Source organism: Poecilia latipinna, unplaced genomic scaffold (assembly GCF_001443285.1).
Source record: "Poecilia latipinna isolate Pla-1442-1.1 unplaced genomic scaffold, P_latipinna-1.0 Scaffold844, whole genome shotgun sequence".
Taxonomy (NCBI): Eukaryota; Metazoa; Chordata; class Actinopteri; order Cyprinodontiformes; family Poeciliidae; genus Poecilia; species Poecilia latipinna.
Genome location: NW_015113460.1, coordinates 181,597 through 204,759, shown reverse-complemented (window position 1 = coordinate 204,759; position 23,163 = coordinate 181,597). Strand labels below are relative to the sequence as shown.

The 23,163-nt window shown below is 38.8% G+C and overlaps 2 protein-coding genes across 3 annotated transcripts in view; both read left to right on the top strand.

The window, feature by feature from the left end:
- Positions 1 to 9,584, top strand: part of pik3cb (phosphatidylinositol-4,5-bisphosphate 3-kinase, catalytic subunit beta) — a 49,337-nt gene extending 39,753 nt beyond the window's left edge. Inside the window, exons 15-23 of the mRNA XM_015047827.1 lie at positions 200 to 299; positions 717 to 913; positions 1,010 to 1,119; positions 1,554 to 1,632; positions 2,383 to 2,550; positions 2,632 to 2,755; positions 2,842 to 2,987; positions 5,443 to 5,575; positions 7,932 to 9,584. Of these exons, the coding sequence (XP_014903313.1) occupies positions 200 to 299; positions 717 to 913; positions 1,010 to 1,119; positions 1,554 to 1,632; positions 2,383 to 2,550; positions 2,632 to 2,755; positions 2,842 to 2,987; positions 5,443 to 5,575; positions 7,932 to 8,069 (1,195 nt within the window). The 3' untranslated portion in view covers positions 8,070 to 9,584. The remainder of the gene's footprint in view (positions 1 to 199; positions 300 to 716; positions 914 to 1,009; positions 1,120 to 1,553; positions 1,633 to 2,382; positions 2,551 to 2,631; positions 2,756 to 2,841; positions 2,988 to 5,442; positions 5,576 to 7,931) is intronic.
- A 5,098-nt stretch (positions 9,585 to 14,682) lies between these two features.
- The window catches only part of LOC106956786 (period circadian protein homolog 2-like), a 22,898-nt gene continuing 14,417 nt past the window's right edge, over positions 14,683 to 23,163 (top strand). Inside the window, exons 1-7 of one of the 2 annotated variants that reach the window (XM_015047825.1) lie at positions 14,683 to 14,833; positions 18,908 to 19,445; positions 20,198 to 20,290; positions 20,513 to 20,667; positions 20,755 to 20,876; positions 21,934 to 22,135; positions 22,521 to 22,572. In XM_015047825.1, the coding sequence (XP_014903311.1) occupies positions 19,015 to 19,445; positions 20,198 to 20,290; positions 20,513 to 20,667; positions 20,755 to 20,876; positions 21,934 to 22,135; positions 22,521 to 22,572 (1,055 nt within the window). In that variant the 5' untranslated portion in view covers positions 14,683 to 14,833; positions 18,908 to 19,014. Of the gene's footprint in view, positions 14,834 to 16,175; positions 16,343 to 18,907; positions 19,446 to 20,197; positions 20,291 to 20,512; positions 20,668 to 20,754; positions 20,877 to 21,933; positions 22,136 to 22,520; positions 22,573 to 23,163 lie in introns of those variants that run through there. The other variant, XM_015047826.1, reaches the window with a different exon arrangement.

The following is a 23,163-nucleotide window of genomic DNA, read 5'->3' as shown; positions in this document are numbered from 1 at the left end:
CCTGCATTGATTTGTTCTCTTCCTTGGAGATGCATATTTGTATGTATCCAAAATAAAGACCATTCATTCATTAAAAAATAAAATCAAGCATTAAAAACTAATGCTTGATTAATGCTCATTTGTTACATTGTTTGTAACAAATGAGTTACAAATAATGCAACTAATTTGTTTCCTCCCTCCTCTCTGCTGCCCCCTACAGGTCAGAGATCCACATGCCAGCCGTTTCAGTCCAGTTCTCCCTCATCCTGGAGGCCTATTGTAGAGGAAGCATCCCTCATATTGAGGTTTTAAAGAAACAGGCAAGATACATTCAGTCTGGTTTATCCCCCTTTCAACCTACGAGTTGTAAATCTAATTAGTTATACCTGTTAAAAAGCGTATTGTCCTGCTATAGGCAGAAGTGTTGGTTTCTTTCTAGATTTATGTCTGTCAGACAAGTGGATATTTTCAGACTCTTGCTCTATTGTTAACCCTGACAGGGCAAGATTTGTGGCTTTTATTGTCTGTGTCCTGCCCTCTAACCTTTGACCTCACTTCTTCCCATTTCCTCCTCGACTATCTCACCACTTTCCTGTTGCACAAAGCAAACACGGTCTGGTTTGTAGGAATGTGGGTTAGCTGTCAGGAGCAGAAATGTGTTTGACTGCTTGCAAGCAAACACAACAACCTTCTAAAATATCCTTCTAGTAGTTGAACTCATTTATTTTCATTTCCAGGTGGAAGCCCTGACTAAGCTGAAGTCTGTCAATGAGTTAATCAAGCTGGGAACCCTTAAAAACGCTCGAAGCAAAACAAAGGAGGCCATGTTGACCAAGGAGGCCATGATAACGTGTTTGAGACAGAGCGGCTACTCGGAGGCTCTGTCAGACCTGAGCTCCCCTCTCAACCCCAGTGTGCTGCTGTCTGACATCAGGTAAGAAAGCTGCTCACATGACGATCCCTCCTCTGGGTGGCAGCAAACGGCGCTGAGCTGCAGATAACCCTTTGTCCTCCATCCTTGTGCTTTTAGTGTGGAGAAGTGTCGCTATATGGACTCCAAGATGAAGCCTCTTTGGATTGTTTACAGCAACAAGCTGCTTAATGGAGATACTTTGGGAATCATCTTCAAAAATGGAGACGGTAGGAATCTCACAATCATGAAGCCTGTTTACAACCAAAAATGTTATTTTAATTTTAGATTGATACAAAATATACCTCAGTGTGAAGAAGAGGGATAAAATATCAAGGCTTTCAAAACTGATGCATAGAAATATATTTGCATTTGCCCCGTGTTTACTTCGATACAACCGCATAAAATCCAGTTGGGTGATTAGTAAACCAATCACCAAAACATGCAGAGAGCCCATGAGTTTAATAATAATGTTTATAAAACATGCACAGTATAAAGGTTTTTTGCTGCTACTGCCCCTGTAAGCTGGCCCAGTGTATGAATAGTTTTGCAAAGCACTACAGGGATCTAATAAAACCAAATAGTATATTTAACTTTCATAAATGGCTGATTATATTCCAATCAGAACATTAGCTCATCTTTCATTGTCATTTTTATTTCTTAGACTTGAGGCAAGACATGTTGACCCTACAGATACTGAGGTTGATGGATCTTCTGTGGAAGGAAGAAAATCTGGACCTCAGGTGAGTTTCTTTGTTTGTGTTAGGGGTACACCCATTTATTGGCCAGCAGATTTCCTTAATTTTGGGAGTTCAGTGATCGGCTGATACTTGAGTATGAAGCCGATTTTATTCCCTGATCCTATCTACCTCACCAAAGGTTTAAAAATAACCCACTGTCCTCTTCTGCTCTACAGTGAGAGGGGTTTGACTGAAAGACCGGCCCACCAGGCCATGTCTGCACATTTGCAGTTAACAGTAGTCACCCTACTGTTGCCAACACAGCAGCTTTCTTGCTATATTTAGCGACATTTCTGAATTTCTGAATAATTGGTATCGGCCAAAATCAGAATCGGCTTTTTAAAAGATCTGTAATCTGCGATTGGCCAGGAAACGTCTAGTTTGTGTTGATATATAATTCAAGAGTGCAGACTTTCTCTTGTTTTGGTCCCTGCTCTCTGTGGTGAAGAAGAAACTCTTTTTTAAGTTTAGGTGAACAACAGACTATACCACAAACAAATATCACTGTCTGCTCTGTTTTTACAAGGTGTAGGACCGGGCAACCGCAGTCAGTTCCATAAAGTAGAGCTTCTTTTATTCCTTTTCATATAAAATGACTATAATATATCTTCACTTGTGATTGTCACCAGGCTTGTTCCACCCATCCTTACTCCACTTTTACTAGTGTTTACACTGTGGGCCAATAAAATGTGCCCACAATCTACAAATAAAACACTCCTCATACCAAATCTTTTCTTCTTCTTCTTTCTTAAGGATCGTTCCATATGGTTGCTTAGCAACGGGTGACAGAGCAGGACTCATTGAAGTGGTCTCATCAGCAGACACGATCGCCAACATCCAGTTGACCAACAGCAACGTTGCAGCAACCGCGGCGTTCAACAAGGACGCTTTGCTAAACTGGCTGAAAGAAAGGAACTCTGGGTATGATGGAGTTCAAATGTAGCTGCTGGGAATTTAAAAAGAATTTACATTTCATCATGGTTATGTGTCCCGTGCTCACAGTGACGCTCTTGACCGGGCCATCGAGGAGTTCACATTGTCCTGTGCGGGCTACTGTGTAGCTACTTACGTCCTGGGCATTGGAGACCGCCACAGCGACAACATCATGGTCCGCAGCACGGGGCAGGTCAGACAAGCAGGAGAAACATTTTCATCAGCTCGTTTCATTCCTCGTGTCAGTGCGACTCACCTTCTGCCGTGTTTTCCCGTCAGCTGTTTCACATAGACTTCGGTCACATCCTTGGCAACTTCAAGTCCAAGTTCGGCATCAAGAGGGAACGCGTACCCTTTATCCTCACACATGACTTCATCCATGTCATTCAGCAGGGCAAGACGGGGAACACGGAAAAATTTGGCAGGTTTGTTCCTGTCTTTTTCTTTTTTTTCCACTTTCCATTGTTTCTAAATCACATTGAAACAATACTACTGAATTACTTCAAGTCAAAGGTGCAAAAAACTTTTTATAATCTCTTTCAATTTGACAGAGCTGTTGAGTGATGGTGATGAATAGATTTAGATTTGCTTAAAATTTGCCTACATATCCATAGATGCAATAATAAACCTAATGTATACTTCTTTGTTTAGGTTTACCAGCCTGAACAAAAGCATCAAATACCTTGCAAAGTATTCACACCAATTTAAACTTTACACATTTCAGCTACGTACACTGTTGTGTTACCAGACCAGCTGTATTTCTGTAGATTTTAAGCTACATACAGATGGACTTGTTAACAAAGTAGGTGACTTCTGAAGGCACTTGGTTGCTCTGAGTTTCATCTAGGGGTGTCAGAGTAAAACGGTGACTAGAAATTCCTGCCACACTTTTTGTATTTATAAAAAATTTGGAAAGCCATTTTGACCTATATGCTTGAGTTTGTGACTGTAGCAAATGACTGCAAAATGTGAGAAAGTTTAAAGTCTATAAATACTTTTACAACGTACAGTAGATGCTATGATGATATCAATTCTATGTTGGTCCAAAGTATGGAGTTCAGTTGGAGGTTTTTTTTAACATATGATTTGATGTTTTCTCAATTTAAAAATCCCCCATCTCTGCAAATTTCGATCATCTTCAGATATATATGATAAACTAACGGAGGTTTAAGCGGTATAGTACAGTAAATGTTGTAATGTCTGATTACTGCTGTTGTCATGTATGAAGAAAACTTGTAAGTTAAAACTCAATCCTATAAAGAACTGGCTTTTGTGCCTGTGAATGGTTTTAAAAAAGCTGAGGTCATTGTTGCAGTACTGCCTTCCACCACCAGGCTGCAGCAAAGATTCGCAGCTGGAGGACATTGAGGCAGGTTTGTGGACGAGCGTCCTGTTTATATTAAAGGAAGATGCAGTTTGAGGAAGAACATGACTGGCTGTAAAAGAGGCTGGTTAATTTGGTTAAGAAAATTATCTCCCTTATGCCTAGAGATAAAGACTGTAAAAGCTATTTATCAAGTGCATTTAAAAGATGAGAATTAATGACAGAAAAATACAAATACTTTTTGTAACGCACAGTAAATTTTTTGCACATGAATGTAAATTCAAGAGTAGATTTTTAATTGTGGTGTGAGAACAAGAGCAAAACCTCAGCTCTGTTTACCTCCCTGCTTCCATTCATGCAGTATGCAACTGTGTCATTCAAAGACTTAATAAAACAACACTGCCAACGCATTCAGAGTACCGGTTCATGCTGGTTATGGGTGAAGTCAGATCTGTTGCTAGAGGTGGAATACCCCTTCAACACAGTTAGTCTTTGTTATTGTGGCCTAGATCCATACCTACATGTATATCTGTACAGCAGATATACATGATAACATAATGTGTTACTTTCTGTAGTGAAATTAAAGTTTTTAAGATAATAAGAATAGAGAAAAAAAAATTATTCGCTGTAATTGCTTCTAAACCAGATTATTGAGCTAGCCTTGTTGTGAGCTGCAAAAAGTTGTCATATCTCATGATGTTTACGTCCAAAGCTGCTAAATACAGTTGTGGGTGGTTGTTGCATCAGCACTTGCGGTGTCTGTGGGTACAAGTAGTCGGAACATTGTGTACAATGGCAGCTGGCACGCAGAGGAAATGATCAGCATTGATGATTGTTGTTGTTTTGATTTTTGTTGTTTTTGATCTTTGTCTTTAAAGTTTTTATTTTTATTTTTTTATTATTATTATTAAAATTCAGCGGACATGGGTACCAATATGACAAATGATGGGTATGTTCAAAAACTGAAGGCCGTAAGTTGCTTAAAGCTATACAAGAACTTTTTACTGACTTAAGAGAAGAAATGGTGATTGTTTCTGCTTTCTTGAACCATTTTAGAATCACATCTTTCCTCTGCAGCAAGTTGGGGCCCCAGGATTCAGCACTTGGTTGGTCTTAGACAAAACGGAAGTTGTCGCTTATTATGAACAGCTTGTGGTCTTATGTATTTAGCTCAGTCATGTTTCCACTGATAAAAAAAACTCAAAACAAAACTTCCAGTAAGATCACTCTGCCACCAAACCACTATGGTCTACTTTAGCTCATGCAGACAACATCGCTGAAAGGCTTTTTGCTTTCTGAGCTCAGCATGCATAAAATACAAACACTGGAATCTACTTTGTGTTTTTATAAAAGCAAAAACAACAAAAGCTCCACATCTATCAAATTTATCCAGCCTGCACAACTTCAGTCAAATTGTTTTCCAAAGCTTGAGTAACAAAGCATTATTGGAAGTCTCTAGTTGATGTGTATGAAATTGTTTTCCCCTTCATTGAAGTCGAGAAGCTGCATAACATGACAAACAACTGTGCTCATATCTCTTCCTTTTGTCTTTCTAGTTTTCGTCAATATTGCGAGGACGCTTATCTTATCTTGAGGAAGAACGGCAACCTCTTCATCACGCTGTTTGCCCTCATGTTGACTGCTGGACTACCTGAGTTAACCTCTGTCAAAGACATCCAATACCTAAAGGTACCAAAGGCTGAGAAGCAGGAGTACATGTGGATTTAAAACTGATTTTGTCCAGCAGCAAAATGCAGTTTGCATGCGGTTACATACCAGACATGCTTCTGAAGAAATTTGTGTCAACAAGTGGTGGAAATGTTTACCAGTGGAAATTTCTACTCATTCTTGGTTAGATTTCACTTTTTCCATTTACAAAGCTGTATATAAGGATATTGTTGGAAATCTGAGTGGAAGGAAAACACAAGCAACAATGATGATTTATTTTTACGATCCTAATTTTTGGAATGCTAATTAATAAATGTAAATATTTTTTTATTTTCTTTGATACATCCACCATCGTGGGATTGGTTTGAGACCAGTCATTTCACGACACAATGCAAATCATTGTGGTACATGTGTGGTATCTTGTAAAAGTATTAACTTTCCCACCTGTTGTCTAACTTTTTGTACATGCCCGTAAATAAAATTCCCCAAAATTGCTCTGGATCTGCAAAATTGGTAGAAACATTCATCTAAGACTTCCAGTTGTACTTGCTGGAACAAGTACTACTTTGCCAGATTTTTATTTGGTAAAAAAAACGTATTTCAATTCAACTTGTCCACTTCTACCTTGGTGTCGCATTTAAATCCCAATAAAATACACATTAGAAAGTGTGTAAATTCAACAGTTTTGAAGACTTTGTTTTGAGTTGAGTCACTTTGTCCTGTTTTTCCTGTGACCCATTAAGAAGCCCTGAGCTGAGCTTCAGTATGACGATGCACTTTGAGTTATGCAATAGCCTGAGGCTGGTTGTGACCACAGGTAGTCGGTGCACCCTCAGTTGTGGCTGCACTGACACAAGTTTGCAACGCTCTAGAAAGAAAACCCCCAAAAATTCATTCACCATAGCTGTCAATAACCACTGACTGCACACATCAGAGCTTCATGCTTCCGGCTCCTTGATGATGTCCATCCGTATGGCTGTTAAGGGACACTTGTTGTTAATCAGTGTAGCAGCAGTGTGCATATGCAGTCTGGTTCGCGAGCTAAGCTCATGTTGGTGTTGCTGTGCTTCAGAATTCATGCGGTCTACCGATGACGCATGTGTTGCACGAGCAGCGCAGATTCCCATGGTAACGGCTGTCAACAGCAGTATATCTTAACGAGGAAGAATGGCCAGACTCTGAGGCTGTGGCAGGACACAGTCATCAGTGTTGAGACAGCCAGAGCGACTGCAGCTGTGCTCACATCCAACAGCTTGACCTTTTTAACATGGAGAGACATGTTTAACCAGAACTTCTGAGTGGTAGTTTATGTAAGAGATTCAGACCAAAGCAGCAGCTGTTTTTGAAGGCCTGTGTTTTACTACTACTTTAACATTTCTCAGTACCTGTTTCTGATCACCAGTCTTCTCCCTAACTATCCTCCATTTTCCAGTCAGCTCCCTGATGATGGAAAATAGAAGATTCCATAGCTAATTTAATTCTAAAAATTAGCTAAATTTCATTTGCTGAAATGTAGCTAATTCTAATTTTGACCTCAGTTTGTTAATGTGACAGAAACACCTAATTTAACATTTCTAATCTTGTAGATGTGATGTTGTGGTTCATCTCAATAAAGCAATATAGGCCATAAAGTGAACCTCATATATTATGTAGAGTCACTCCCTGCTTAGTGATATATTAATGCTGTTACATTTTAATGTGGCCTCCAGCTAATGAAAAGTTAAAATTTACTTTTAGTACGTACAATATTGCTGAACACCAACAGAAGTTTCAAAATGAAAATCTAGGCCTGCTGAAAAGTGTGTGCTTGAACTCTGAGTTATTGGCGCTCACCATTTGGTTGGGGCTTCTTTGTCATAAATTGCTTTATCAGGATACATAAAGACAATCAGCCCCGGTTCTGCTGAGGTGCAATAGAGCCCTGGGTTGTTTTAACAGAAACCTTCAGCATATTTGTATTGTTGGTTAAACGGCATATTTCTTCTATTTTTAACTTTTCTTAATCCTGATAACTAGGATTACTGCTGGTAATCCTTACTGCTGGTATATTATTCTGTAATTTGTCTTAATTTTACTTTCATCTGATGGTGTTGAATAACTTTAGTTTAACTAGTTTTTTATTTATATATTAAATTAGTTTTAAAAGATTGAGTAGTTAAGCTTTGCTTAACTGGTTCAGATTCTTACTCCAAAGTTTGTTCACATAACTAATATACCCAATTGAATCGGCCAATTATGTTGGCTTTGTGTGTGGATGGAAGAAGCTGTGTGTTATTCATCATTATTATTATTATTATTATTATTATTTATTATTATTATTATGCATCATCTTCCTCCCACACTCTCCACTAATCTCTCTTCCGCTTCCCCCTGTCAGGACTCTCTTGCTCTGGGGAAGACAGACGATGAGGCCCTGAAGCAGTTCCGCCAAAAGTTTGATGAAGCACTGAGGGAAAGTTGGACGACCAAGGTCAACTGGATGGCCCACAACGTGGCCAAAGACAACCGCTCCTAGACCAGCTGGAACAACCTTAAAAACTGGGGGTCTGGAGAAATGTTGAGGGAATGTGTGGAAGGGGCCAGATGTGCCAAAGAGACGGGGTGACTTGAATATATATACCATTTACCCTGAATTGAAGAAGGGAATCTAGCTCAAATCTGAAACCCAAGCAGATTCAACCCTGCGTGCTGTAAACTGGGTAAATATACTCTGAAAATGGTTCAGTTACCCTGCAACCTCATCACCTTCTTTAACTTTGGCATGGCAACCTCAGACTTTGACAGTATGGTCTGGAATCATTTCTGTGGAATCGCCGTCATTGACGATATTTGCAAGCTTTGCACAGACTGAACAGCTGGTGGAGAACCCAGCCAGAGGAACGGAACTGATCCCTCTTCGCCCGAGCCGAAACGTCTGACAGGACCTCCCCGGTCAGGTGGCTGCAGCCTCACTTAACTGCTGGAGTGTTTGGAGGAAGGCTGGATTCAGCAAGTGGAGACTCGAATGAAAAGGGCCGCCATATTTTTGACGACACCCCAGAAGAGCATCAAGTAAGATTGTGAAGACAAAGAAAATGGCGGCGGTTAAAACAGACACGTAGTTGTCCTCGTCCTCGTCTTGAAATACTGAATGCCACAACCAGTACAACCTTGGACCTGCTTGAAAGTCTGCTGCGAAACTGCGAGAAGATTGTATTTGTTTTGTTTTTACTGTGTAAGAGACATCTATGTGCCAGACTACTTTACTAGTCCACACAGGAAACATGTGAGGGAAACAGAAAAAGGTGACTTCTTGGAGGAAAAAGATTCTCTGAGCCTTCTGGTCCACAGTCTGACTCTTGCTTCATTTGGACCTTCGAACACTGGAATGTTTTTAGAGACATACGAGTCATTTGAGTAATTCAAAAAGACTTTTAATAAACTAAACACTTCATTTTATTTTTTATTTGATTTTTTTTTTTTAACATTGTGGAGTTGGAAGCATTACTATGACTGTCCTGTTTGACATCTTTTTAAAGGACCAACAAGCAATGATGTCAAAGCCGATGCTTTTACATGTAATGTTACAACCAAAACATGACAGCATATGTTTAATAATTTTATTGTGTTTTTAATAATCTGTTTCCAAACTGAATGTGCAAACATGTGCCGCTCTATTACGTGCATTTGCTTTGATAGAAGCAGCTGTGGGCGGAGTCAGCAGCCAGGTGGGTGGGATTTGTCAGCAGAGAGTAAGACTGTGATGCAGACCTACTTGTTTGGACAAATGGTGCTCTTGCAGCATCTGCATCTGTATTCGATCTTTGTGCAATATCCAAGTAGATGTTCCATATCCTGTCATCTAAACCTCTGGGTCCAGGCCTCAGCCTATGCTATGCTCATGTTGTCTCCTGGTTTATGTGCGAAACAGAACCACTCTAGCTTTCAGAAGTCTCAAACACTGGATATCGCAAAATGTACAGGCTTTTATTGTTTTGCCTTTTTTTGTTTTCATAAGAGTTTTATTAAAGTTATTTTCCACAGTGCAGCATTTCCGACTGGGTGATTTTTTTTTTTTTTCTGATCTGGATGTGGGCTGCATGGTTGTACGCCTTCTCAGGGCAGCATTATGGATTTTGTTTCTGTTTAAGGAGTGATGCTAGCACTTTATTGATTTCAGAGCAGAAATATCCACGTGTCACTTTCAGCCAGTTGGAACAACTCCATGGTATTTTAGTACCAAGCCAAAGATATGGGTGCTTATATTAATAGATTTGCACGTCGTGATGGCAGTTGCTCCCTTTGTGCAGTTTAGCAACAATACATTTGTCTAAAATGAGAAGGGACCAACAAACCCACAAAAATGTAATTTTTCACATCCATCTTCTTTTTCTAAAAGTTTCAGTAAAATGGTTCAACTACGACAAATTAACAAATTGTCATATTTTTAAAAGCTCATGTACATGTAAGTAAGTTTTATTTCTTTGAGCAACAAAACTTGCTCCAAACTGAACCAAGGGTAAAAATGGCTTTTTGGGATATAAATGTTGTAAACCCAAACCCTTATATTAGATCATCACAAAGTAGTTTTTCTCTCCAAAAACATATAAAAAGCATGTCTGTGTTTTACGCCGTCTATACTACGATATCCCTAAATAAAATTCTGTGCAATCAATTGCCTTCCACTGGCACTTGCATAGTAAGTCATCTGTGTGTAGTATGTTCTTAGTTGTTCTGTGAAGATTTGTTAGAACATTAGTGAAGAAATGACAGGTCTTGGAGAAAGCTGTGGAGATGTTTAATTAAAGCAGAGTTTGGTTATAAAGCAATACTTTAAGGTTTCATCATCTCACTGAGCTCCATTTAGTTCTTAAGTAATCTGCTAATGTGAGAATGTTTCAGACTTTAACACTTCTGATGTCAGGCCAGATATTGCAGTTTCCCCACAGCTGCAGTGATGCTGAACTCTGATACTAATAAAACCACCTTCACTGTGCACGTAACCCTCAAAGTGTAGCAAAAAGAAAAACAAAATGCTTCCAAACAAGCCTGAGGCTTGATGCATCTGTGTCATTTTTTTAGGAAGATTTAACACTATTCTTGTCCCTTTGGGGGGAGAAAATGACAAAGTTTTACCTCTTGTCTGGATGAACTTTACAGATTTCTTATTTGCTTAGTAAATGGGAATATTTTAAATCCATAAATCCTTTAAAGTTTTTCATTAAGCTTCTCTAAATGCTAATTTCCTTTCTGGTTTCAACTAAAGTTCATTTTGCATGCATTACTGTCAGTTTAGCACCCCTTGCACATTTAGGGTCAAATGACAGGAAGGCCTTTTACTTCAACAGTCATCATTTATTGATTCATGCCACTTAAAGCTGCAGCAGTTACTCAGTGTGACTCGTCTGCTCTTGGTTATGTAATAAAGTTGCCTACTAGTCTAGGTTCCTCACAGAGTGGACACAGTAGAAGCTAACCCACTTACAGTGAAATTATGACTATTAAAGGATTGAGACAACCTCAGTGTAAGAGCCTCAAGGTTCACAAAAACAAGGTTTTCAGCAGCCTGAGTTACAGGGTTTTGAAAAAGACTATTCTCATGTTCTACATATGGTATGTCGGACAGCCCAGACAGAAGCCAAAAAGCTGTTTATACTTTGGAGGTTTTAAACACTGGGTGTTCTGCATAGATTTAGTCAACTCATATTTTCTTTGTCACGAATGTGCTAAATTAAACTATGCAAACTGTGCAGTTTCAACTCCACATACTCTTTGAACTGGTTGGTGCAGGCCTGTGAACTCCTGTAAATGTAGGACATGAGATGTGGAAATAAAGCTGGTGTTAAAATACTGAACAATTTGTCGGTCCAAGAGGATCCTGTAACCTGATTACAAAATATATCTTGTTTTTCACCTAAATCTCTTGTTTGGAATTCTGACAAAATATCTCAAATGAAATACCACTGGTGATCCAAGTGTTACATCTCTGCTCACATTGGCAAGATGAACAGTGTTAAGTACGTTTAACTTTTTTCTCTTTACGTCATTTTTCCCACCAAGGATGAAGTGTGTCTTTTGAAGTACTTAATACTTTGTGTGACGTTTGCTTAAAACTAACCCTAACGGCATTCCGCAAGATGTCAGAGGTTACAGTCTGGATTCTATTGACCAATATGTAAAAATGTCTGCCATGGTCTTTTAGCCAGTCTTTCACAACTTCTGCCTAGCAGCTTGTGGGCAATGTCATCTTGCAACATGTGGCAGAGTTTCAAATCTCAGCTGGGACCTTTTTGACTGGAGATTGCATAGTTGCCTCTGTTCCCCCAACAGTTAGAAAACATACATAATGGGTTAATGTGGTATCTCTAAATTGCCTTAATGTGGGATTATTTATGTATGCTGGTTGGACTCTGGTTCTTATTATTTAAAAATAGAAAGAGTGTGGCACAACAAAACAACCAAAGCATAGTTGTCCACCTGTAATTACCCCAGTCAGAAGAGTAGCCAAATATCCCATAGTAACTCTGCAGGAGCTGCAGAGAATCTCAGCTCAGGTGATTTCTCTGATTCTTTCACCATGACAAATATTAGTTGTATTTTTCACAAATCTGGCCATCATAAAGAGTGGCAAGAAGTAATCCGTTGTTCAATAAAAGTCATAAAATGTTTTCTTTGCAGCTCTGCTAGACATGTACGGACACAAACATGTAGAAGTGGCTCAAATGAGACTGATTTTCATTCTTCGGGATATACAAAAAATTTTGTATATGGACAAAAAAATCACAGTGGACACATTAAAATGATGAAATAAAAATCACGAGACAAAGTTTTTGACCCACATGCAGGACTGTATGACCAGAAAAAAACTAACACTGTCCAGAGGAAAAACTCACACCATGTCCCCACTAAGAAGGAGAGAGAAACAGTGGTGGCAGCATCATGCTGTAAGGACGTTCTTCTTCATCTGAGCAAAAGGGTATCCTCTCGTCTCTACAATTTGACTGAGTTTCATTTTTTTAAAGACAAATAGGAAAACATTTCCATCTCTAGATGTGCAAAAGTAGAGACACACTTCAAAATATTTGCAGATAAAAATTTCTGATGCTACATTTCCCTCAATCCATTGTGGAAGTGTGGTCATAAGACTCCATTCCCTTTCTTGATAAGTGCATTTGTCGAAACAGAAGCCACAACATTGCAATGTAATGCAATTAATACTTTGTTACACAAATAATTGTTGAATTATCAATTATGACATGGTTTTATTGTCTGTCAGCAAATATATACTATTCAGATGTAGGCTAAAGGATTTCCGGTTATGTAATTGTGGCCATTATTAATAATAAGCCTCCCACACCATGACTAAGTCTCCTTATGGGAACCCCACCTACCTATAATATCCACCCTTCCAGCAGGTGAAGCATGTAATTTTTAAGAAAAGAGGGGGAATGGAAAAATGAGGGTGTGATTCATGAATCAATCCCAATTTACAGTTTTTTAATATTATTCCACCCACACTAACAACAGATGAATGGATTTGTTGCTGGTTGGCTGGGGGGCTTTCATGTGTATGTACCCCACAAGGAAAGACCAAATATAGCAGCTAATGAAACTTCGTGATCATAATATTATATTGTTGTTGAAGTGGTTGGCAGAGAGCTGAATGTGAATGTGACCGACTCTATTCTCACTGGTAAATTTAGATGAGCATCATAAGGTAATGAGCTGTTGTGGCTGAAGCATCACCGCAGCGGGTGAGTGAAAAGCTGCCTCACGAAGCTGGCTCTTTACAGCACTCAAAAAGCTCCAAACCTCGGAACAGCGAGCCACTTTATTGGCTCTAGTATTGTGACTACCATGCTGGCAACTGTGCAATGTGTGCTCCAGAGCCATAGTCACTTGAAGCGAATTACGATGACTCAAGTCTAGCACAAAGCAAAGTCTCACGATAACAAGTGCAAACAAACTTTTTTTTTTCCTAAATTACACATTGAAGAAATTTTCCGTGCATGATGTTTGTGCCAATTGTGACATTTTGCAAAGGTTTCAGTTCAACAATAGTTTTTAATCTGTAATTTGTTGGCAGCAACAATGGTACCCCCACTCCACTGTGCCATTAGTCTGAAAGTCTTACATCTATACCTTACAAAAATAAAGTTTTCAATTACTTGCAGCATGTATTTACATCTGTCATGACATTAATGTTTCTCTGGGTCAATTTGTCATTTTATACCCCCAATACATTGCTGTTTTCTCCCTTTCTATCTCTATGTTGTCTGTCTGAACAGACAGTTTTATGTCAGTGTCATTCAATTATGGCATATACCTAAGGGAAGTGACAGCTAAGTATTTTCATAAACGGTAGATCAATTATGGATTGGTAATAAAATGCCTACATCTCACATGTACATCTGGAAACTTTTTTGTGATAAACTATATTCCCATTGATTATGCTTCTAATTCCAGTTTTGTGACAGATTATGACTCCACATCAAACATAATAGCTGCTGATAGATATTATTGATTGCAGTCATACAATTATATTTGATTGCATTAACACCATTAATTTTGGTGTGTGTCCATTCTTTGGCATACCAAAATTAACAGTGCCCCCATCTGACCATCCTGTTTGAACCTCTGCAATGTCAGATGTGACTCAGCAAACGATTAGAAGCGGTCGGTAAGACAATACCCACCGGCATTAAAACTGATTAACAACAATTCAACTAAACTAGAAGTAACATACACTTTAATGGAGTCATTTTGTTTCATACACTATTTGCAGATTTTGTCTGTTTTGTTTTTCCCAGTTCTTTCTAACTGATACATTTTACATTTATGCAATTGCAACATTTGATATGTTGTTTTAGACCCAACATTTCCTTGCAGTCGTAACTGCCTCGCTCCTACGCGCTGTGACACACACAACATGAGATTCCACGTGCAAAAGCCGCCTTGTTTATATAAAACGACGGACAGAGATCTGGACCAATGAGCTGCCGCTATCGCTGTTCCGTAATGCTCTCCATGGAAACCCCAAGCCGATGACCAATCGAGTCAGCCTAAAGGAGGAGCCCTGAATTGAGGTCACGAGTCTCGCTCTCTGATTGGCTGGTGGGCTGCTGTCTTAGAAAGCCGGGGAGGAACCGACCGCTACCGTGTCAGTCAGTCAGTCTGAAGCTGCTTTCCCATTGAGGAATACTGGTGGCCTTAAACCTATGTTTTTTTCTACTGCAGGTTTGGCTTTTTTTTTTTACCTTGGACACGAGAGGAAAAGAAATTTTCACATCAACAGCACAGGTTGGTTCTCCTTTGTTTCAACCTCTTAGTTTAAGCTTTAAGATTTGAGCTCAAAAATAAGTTGCATAACAAAACGCGTATCTGCGCATGCGCGTAATTCGCGACTGCTCTACTTTTTGTTCTTTTATTCACTAAAAATGACTTAATTTCGTATTCTGTCTCACATAGCAAGAAGCAAGCAAGTTTTAGTCGATTAACACGTCCGATGCTACAAAGCGCTTTATCTGTGGCTTGCTTTTAACGATAACCCTACTTTTACATAACTGTGTCAGTGTACCGTGCGCTGGATTGCAGGTCAACGTGTGTGTGGATTGTGAATAGCAGGTCATTGGGAGCTACGGAAGGGAGGGCTGCAAATATCTAATAAAAACGCATTTTAGCCTTATTTTCTTACATCGAACATTTATATCTATGTATTGATCATTATATTAGACCTATATTCGACGTGTCATTGGTGTTAATCAGTATCTCATTTTCACTTGTTGAGACAATGGGAGTGCTATATTTGGCTTATAAAATAGAAAGTGCATAAGTGCAGTAATTATAATCTGATGTTTTTTCACTTTATTTTGTAAATGTACACATCATATCCTCAGATTATCCATATTTAAAGATGGATACATTTACCAGAGTTTTATTTTAATCCAGTTTAGGGTAATCACAAAGGCCTGTTGATAAAATAACATAAAAAAAACCCCAGCTAAGCATTTCCTGAAGATTAGATTCAAGTATTGATGATATTAAACATGATCTAGATATTAATGCCATCTCACTCCTACAAAACCAACAAATCTTGAGCTAAATTTTAATCATGATATAAATGTGGTATTAACATTACCACTGAGAGTTTTTCATTTAGGACAAATACTAATCATCTCAGCTGTATTACAGAAGTCATCAAACATCAGCAAATGTTTTTTGATATATCTGAGACTTAATATGAAAAAAATCAAATCTAATTCTACACTTAATCCACTTTTATTAATATTCCAGTGAAGAAACAAGAAAATTAACAATAATAGGAATGTCTTTGTTTCCCTTTCCAGCTTCAGGTGGATATGTAATAAATTCCATTAAAAATTCTGTGTGGCTCAGATAATTAAATTCTTGTCATTTATGTTTAAAATGATGTGCAAGAATGCACGCCTTAACAATGAGTTCTGAGAAAAAGAAAAGGAAAACGTGGTTTTATGAAACAGGGCTTCCACCTTTGTGTTGAGCTATAGCACAATCCATGTGACTGGAGCCAAGTTGTATAATGCCTGAGATCTGTGCTAGTGTGCTTGGCTGGATCAGCGCTCACTCTGAAACTGGGCTTTGATGAAAGCAGAGGCGCGTCACTTTCATTGTGTCATTTATTTTACTTTACTTGCTGCTTGGAGAGTTATGTCTTTGTATTTCTTGAAATGCATCTGAAAGGACTTTAAAGGCATTTTTCTTTAAAGAGGCATTTTGCTTATTTTTGCCTGGTGAGGTTTCTTGTGATATTAATGGATTACAGTCTTTCTGGTGAGTTCAGATCTTACATCTAAAAGTTTTGAGGCTGTTGAAAATGTAGTTATCCCATTTGCTTATGCTATTTAAGGTTTGTGGTTGACTACATTCCTAGATTTTGAACTATAAGTGAGTGTGCTACTATGTCATTATGAAGGATTTAGATAGTTAGATATTTTTTAATCAATTGAATCCACAATTGTAGAGACATTTAATTGGAGAAATAAGTTACTTTCATTGCATATCTGCTGTTTATCCAGTAAAATTGCTTTTTATATAATGTTAAGATAGTTTTTTTTAAATAATTTCTGGACTTATTACTTTTTGGATCAGTACTTTGGTGGATACAGCAAATCATCTTAGTGACTCATATATATATATATATATGTCTCTACAGACATAACCCAGATCTATTAAATCTGTTAAAACATTATATTTCTTCTTAAATTCACAATATAAAGAGTTGCTGATGTGCTTTTTAGCTACTACCTTATTGTTGTGGCCTAATTTGCTGATGTCATAACTACTAATGTCAAGACTCCTTGCTCTCTGATTGGCCGTGTGCAGCAGCCAATAGGAAATCCGTCCGAACATCTCCGTCGTTTTCACACTGTAACACTTATCAGAACGAGAGTGAGCGTGAGAGCTAGCTATAAAACTTGTTAGTATTTTTTAATGCCTCCAACACATAAAAAACGTATTCTAAAAGCAGAAGTTACATAAAATTGGCTTATGTAAAGTGCGCAGAGTAGACAAGCTGCTGAATGTACGCGCTTACATAAATAGCTGCAACCTGATCCAGGCCAGCAGGAAAACAGTGAAATGGTTTGGATTTGGCTTCAGTACCTGCCGCCAGGGTTTTCCGATCGGTCCTGAACGGACATAAATAGCTCCTGGTCTTTTTCGCAGAGGAAGATGTGGGGAAAAAAAAGAAGGAGGTTGAAATGTATTGCTGTTGTTTTTATCCTTGTTATTTCAGAGAACAGATATCTGACTGAGACTTTTGCAGAAAGTGGCTTATTTAAATATTATGATTAAGAAAAAGTAGCTGTGAATGATGTGGAGCAATTATGCAGTGAAAGTTTCTCTGTTTGATTTTCAGCTAATTGAAAGATGAATGTCAGGTTGTTCATACTTGCTAAAGCTCAGCTGGCAGCGTCTGCACAACTTGATCAATTTGAAAAAAATGAAAGCATTTCCCAGTATTCAAGCTGGTATGTACATGTTTTGTGACATATTAAATGTTTGTGTTATTAGTTGCCAGAAACAGATTGTGATGCTACAGTTTTAAGCAGCAGGACAGAAAAGCAAGAAATAATGAAGCTGGCTCTGATATAATGCAAAATACTGATAACTACAGTTGTAATCATTTTTTCTATAACATTTATTGTATTAATTTTGAGGACAGAAATATGGACTAAGCAGTTATGAAATGTAATTTTAATTTGGTGTCTTGGGTTATTTCTCTAGGAGGGGTAGTGCTGTGTTTACGCCTCATGCAGTCTGATTAAACTACTGGTTGGATGAAGATACCAGAAATTATTTTATAAATCTTGGTTTCCCTTGAAAGGGTGTGAGTGCTCGGTCGTGTTTTCAGAGTGTTATTTTCATCCCAGTGGACTAACCTTTAACGTTTTGAGCAGATCACAGTGGTGAGGGGCTTCGGTCCTCTGGGAAAGGTTAAATATCGACCTGACGGCTGCCTTTCTGTGTGGGAAATGAAGTGAACTTTACACTGTTGTCCTTTTATCAGTCTCTCTCTGTGTCGTGACTATTTATGCAGATTCATTCAACAATCAGATTTTGTGCAGACTTGCAATTTTCTCGAATTCTTGCAACTTTCCCATAAATCTGACAAATCACATTAACTTTTTCTGCATTACTTTCTTTTCTAACCAATCACTGCAACTTGGCTGAATTTAGACCAATCCTACCCAATTCTAATTTAACTTCCCGTTTCACAATCCTTATTGAAACCTGAACCTGCCAGATAAAATGCATGTGATGTTTCTATCCTTTTTTTCCTTCTTTTTGTAAATTTTTTCCAAAACCCATTTAGAGGTGTGGAGTATGTTCTTGTATTGTGTGTACAGTTCATGTTGACTTGAACGACTTGAATGAGTGAAGGTACTTGGAAAATGTTGTATGCACTTTAAATATTAACTGTTAAAATCCTGTCTTTTTTTGGGAAGATTATGTGAATAATTCCAACATTTTGTCAGACAATGTCATGACAAAAATAAAGCTTAACAAAAAATGTGCAACTTTGAACGCAACATTTTGAAAAAGGACATTTTAAGGCACAACAGTGAGAAGAAAAAAAACATCACAACATTCTGGAGGGAATGTTTTATTCACTGTTTGCTCTTTCAGCGATGCTGGGAGTGAAGCCTGTCTGCTCAGATCAAAGGGAACCTGCTGTAGATTTGATGGATGGTTGGAGTTGATCCCTATTGATTGCTTCTTTTTACAGGACTGCTCCCCCTTACTATTGATTTGCTATCAATAGAAACATACTTCGTTGTTCAGGGTTTGGATGAGTAATTTCATCTTTTCTTTTCTTTTTCCCTCCTCCCTCAGATTGCACCTCAGCTGCTCATACATCAACTCTATTTCCATCCCAATGCCATGCACCTCATGGTATCGCCATGTGGAAAGTAACCTAGTCTTGCATTTCCTGCCAATTCATGTCTGAGGACAGCAACCCAAAGCTCTATCGGTTCTCCACTCTGGACGGCTGCGAACAGAACCGCGAAGACCAACGCCCCCGGCGTGGCTCTATGAGCAAACTCCACCGCATGGCCAGCAGCTACAGCGACGGTTGCGGCCGGCAGGACCGGGTGGAACTAGGATCCGAGCTGGGGCTGGCGTCCGAGGGCAGCGACAGCAGCCATGAGCACCCAGCGTGTCTCGGCTCCCCGCACGACGACAGGAAGCGTCAGCGCACGCCTCTCCACGAGGACGTAGAGATGGGCGGCAGCGGCTCGAGCGGCAGCGGCACAGAATCCCACGGCAACGAATCGCACGGCAATGAGTCCCACGGCAACGGGTCAGTGGGCAGTTCGAATGGCAACGGGAAGGATTCTGCTCTGATGGAGTCGTCGGGGAGCAACAAGAGGTGAGGCCTCATTAGATGCAGTGAATCACCACGGGGGCCGAGACCGACCAGGTCACAGAAGTGAGGTCCGTCAGAGATTCTGCAGGGTCTGCACTCCTGACTGAATCAAAAATCTAAAGCGAGAAAGACAGCAAATGGAATTACGACATATTTTATTGTTCAGTTTGTTTGAACAAGATAGTTAAATCCCTTTAAGAAGTTCATCAGTTCAGATGAGTCAAATAAATCTGGTTCAGATTTGTTCCTCTGCAAGAATTTTCAGATTATTTTTGTACATTACATACATATCCTTTCCAAAACCAGCTTTAATTTGCTGGACGATAAATTGTCTCAGTAATTATTCTGATAAACATTAATACTGTTGTTTTGAGACCATTTTCAGGTAATATATTGATAATGGCATAATAATGCAAGTATATCTCTCTCAGATCAATACACTTTGATTTTGTAAAGAAAAATCACTGGAACTGGAAGATATTTTAAACATCCAAACACAATAACCAAAAACAATAAATAGAATAGAAATTAAAGAACACAGTCCAAACCAATGAAATAAAATGTATTACAATGTCTCTGTAAACAAAATTGCCCTTTAAAAATATAAATCGTCAGAATGAAAACTATCAAACTCATTTAAATTTTTCATGCGATTAACTAGTCAATTGCTTATCCCAGCTGGGTCCATGCTGAAGTTGTTTCTTAGAGCATTTCAAGGTTTTCCTTGAATAACGTGCTGTTGTCGTTGGTTACAGCTCCAACTCTCACAGTCCTTCACCCCCGAGCAGCTCCAACGCCTTCAGCCTGATGAGCTCTGAGCAGGACAACCCTTCAACCAGCGGCTGCAGGTCAGTACGGGGCTCTGTCAGCATGGTACTTCATGCAGGATTTAGCTACCTGTGTGGATTTTTCTCGATGCGCTGTTCTAGGAAGCCCGGCATGAGGCTTGTCCACGTGTTTTCAGCCGTTCCAGGCAGCTCCCCATCTCATTCTGCCTCGTCTTAATGACATTTCTGGTGAGACCTTGTCATTTCTGACACCTGCGCATCTTTCTCTGTCACGTCATGCAGCAGCGAACAGTCGGCCAAAGCCAAGACTCAGAAGGAGCTCTTCAAGACTCTCAAGGAGCTCAAGATGCACCTGCCTCCAGAAAAGAGGAGTAAGGGCAAATCCAACACTGTGAACACGCTCAAATATGCTTTGCGGTGTATCAAACAGGTGAAAGGTAAGGCTCAGTCACATCAGCCTTTTTTTTTTTTTTTTTCCAATGAGCATTTCATCATTAATATTTAAATATGTTTCGATTTCACAGCTAATGAGGAATACTACCAGATGCTGATGATTAATGACAGTCAGCCTCCTGGCTTCGACGTGTCTTCATACACCATTGAAGAAATTAACACCATCACTTCAGAATACACCCTGAAAAACACAGTAAGTATGACTGCTGTTCCCATCACATCAAGCCAGTGGGTCCTAAACGTTAGCTTGGGATTCTGAAACAGAAAACAGCTCAAAGTGGATCACAGCTGTAGCACTGATCAGTCCTGACTGCAGAAGCATTTTTAGAAAGTTTTGCTGGAAAGACATCTAAACTCCTTATTTAAAATATCTGTGTTGCACCTTTAAACTATTTCATTTAAGAAACTGCATAATTTCCATGGCACAAGTTTTTACAGTTGCAACTAGCCTTTATTTTAATATTCTATTAATTATTTTGACAATTAATTGGATAAAAAAATAGGCACATTCTGCTGTTTTTTTTTTCTTATTTAACTAATTAATCTTATTTTATACAATATTAGAAAAACATTAAATACAAAACACAATTCAATTCCTTTTTGAAATGTGAAATAAATGTATTATTACCTAAATTGCAGTTTGCAGTAGCATAGTATTTCTTTAGTGTATGCTAGTGTCAGCCCTTTCTGCTTTTCCAAACATTTTTTTTTTGTTTTGTTTTGTTTTTGCAGTTTTGGGGGTAATTACTGTTCTGAGTGTGTTGTTCTTTCAGCAAATTATCTAATTCATTGTTCTCTCCATAGAGAAGCACAGGTTTAACAGGTTCAGCTTTTCAGCTACAGATTTGAAGCAAAGTTACTTAAGTTATTTCTGCACTTCCCTGTGAAGTTACTGACCTCAGAGTCATAGAAAATGTGGAAGAAGTTGTCTTGACTTGCTGTTTGAAGCAGCCAATCAGACGTCAGGGTCTGCCCTGATCCCGCCCACTGTGTTTGATGGATGAAGTTGACAGTTTAAATTAACCCGTGATGTTTCTTCAGCATGACATAATTTATTAAACCATTAAATATTCATATCTGGTTTTTAAAATAAAATCAAAACATTTAGTTAAGAGCCATAGAAATAATTATATATTTAATAAATTATTTCTGTATTTATTTCCAATTATTGACACATTGAAATAATAATTTCATAAGTTTATTTATTTGGCTACAGCTTGCTAACAAATGCTTCTGTTCCCCCCCTCCAGGACATTTTTGCCGTAGCGGTGTCTCTCATCACCGGGAAGATCGTTTACATCTCTGACCAGGCTGCCTCCATACTGAACTGCAAGCGGGAAGTTTTCAACAACGCCAAGTTTGTGGAGTTCCTGACGCCTCAGGACGTCAGCGTGTTCTACAGCTTCACCACGCCGTACCGCCTGCCCTCGTGGAGCATGTGCACCGGCGCAGGTAACGAAGGAAGGAGGCTTTAGTACTTACTTGCACTGCGTACTTAGATCATACATTTCCAACGCCAGCAAGACGCACGTTGCAGGTCCACATGAAACACAACCCACCTGGCCAGGCTGTGAGAAATGAATCTAGTTCTTTCACAAGCCTCAAACGCCCACACACACATGCCGATGGAACACATTGCGTGTAATTAATTAGTCAAGGCATTTACATATTTCCCAGCACATGCATCTGTCATATAATCGTCTAGATTCTTAATACACACACCGGGGAAGTCAGAAGCTTCAACTTGAAGTAAAATACTCTCTCAGTTTGGAATTTTAATGCTCAACAGACTGGAAGCAGTCAAATAAAATGTTTTCTTGACTCTTTGTCTTTTCAGAGTCGTCTCCCACAGAGTGCATGCAGGAGAAATCCTTCTTCTGCCGCATCAGGTGAGTGACAAAGATTACAGCTGCTTTGATTCATAGTTTCCTGCTCAAAACAAACCTTGAGTCATCTCAACTGGAGGTGGGGGGAGAGGGGGGCAGCAAGTTATTTGAAAGACTTTTAATTTATATCCCCACCTAGTGGCCGCTTCTGTTATTGATTAGGGTATAAAAGTGAGATTTTATGCTTACAATTGAAAACTGGGAAAGGAATCCATTGTAGATGCATTAATTCAACTTCAAATATGTAATTTGGGTGAACTTGTAGTAAGCCTCTCTAGTTTTGGGCTGAAACAATTTATTGTGATTAATCAATTAATCAACTGAAATGATCATCAACTAATTTAGTTATCAAATAATCATTAACTGGAGTATGCAGACTCAGGAAAAGGCCATTCACTTAGACAACAACACGCTAAGATCTGTAATTAAGCCAAAACTACAAAAATACATACATTTTGCATTTAACCTTCTCTGTCTGTAAATATGTTCTACCCAGAAAGTGGCCATTTCATCTTCACGTGGTTCAAATTCTGTAAAAAAAAAAAAAAAAAAAAAAAAAAAAAAAAAAAAAAAAAACAACCCGCTACCAAAAAC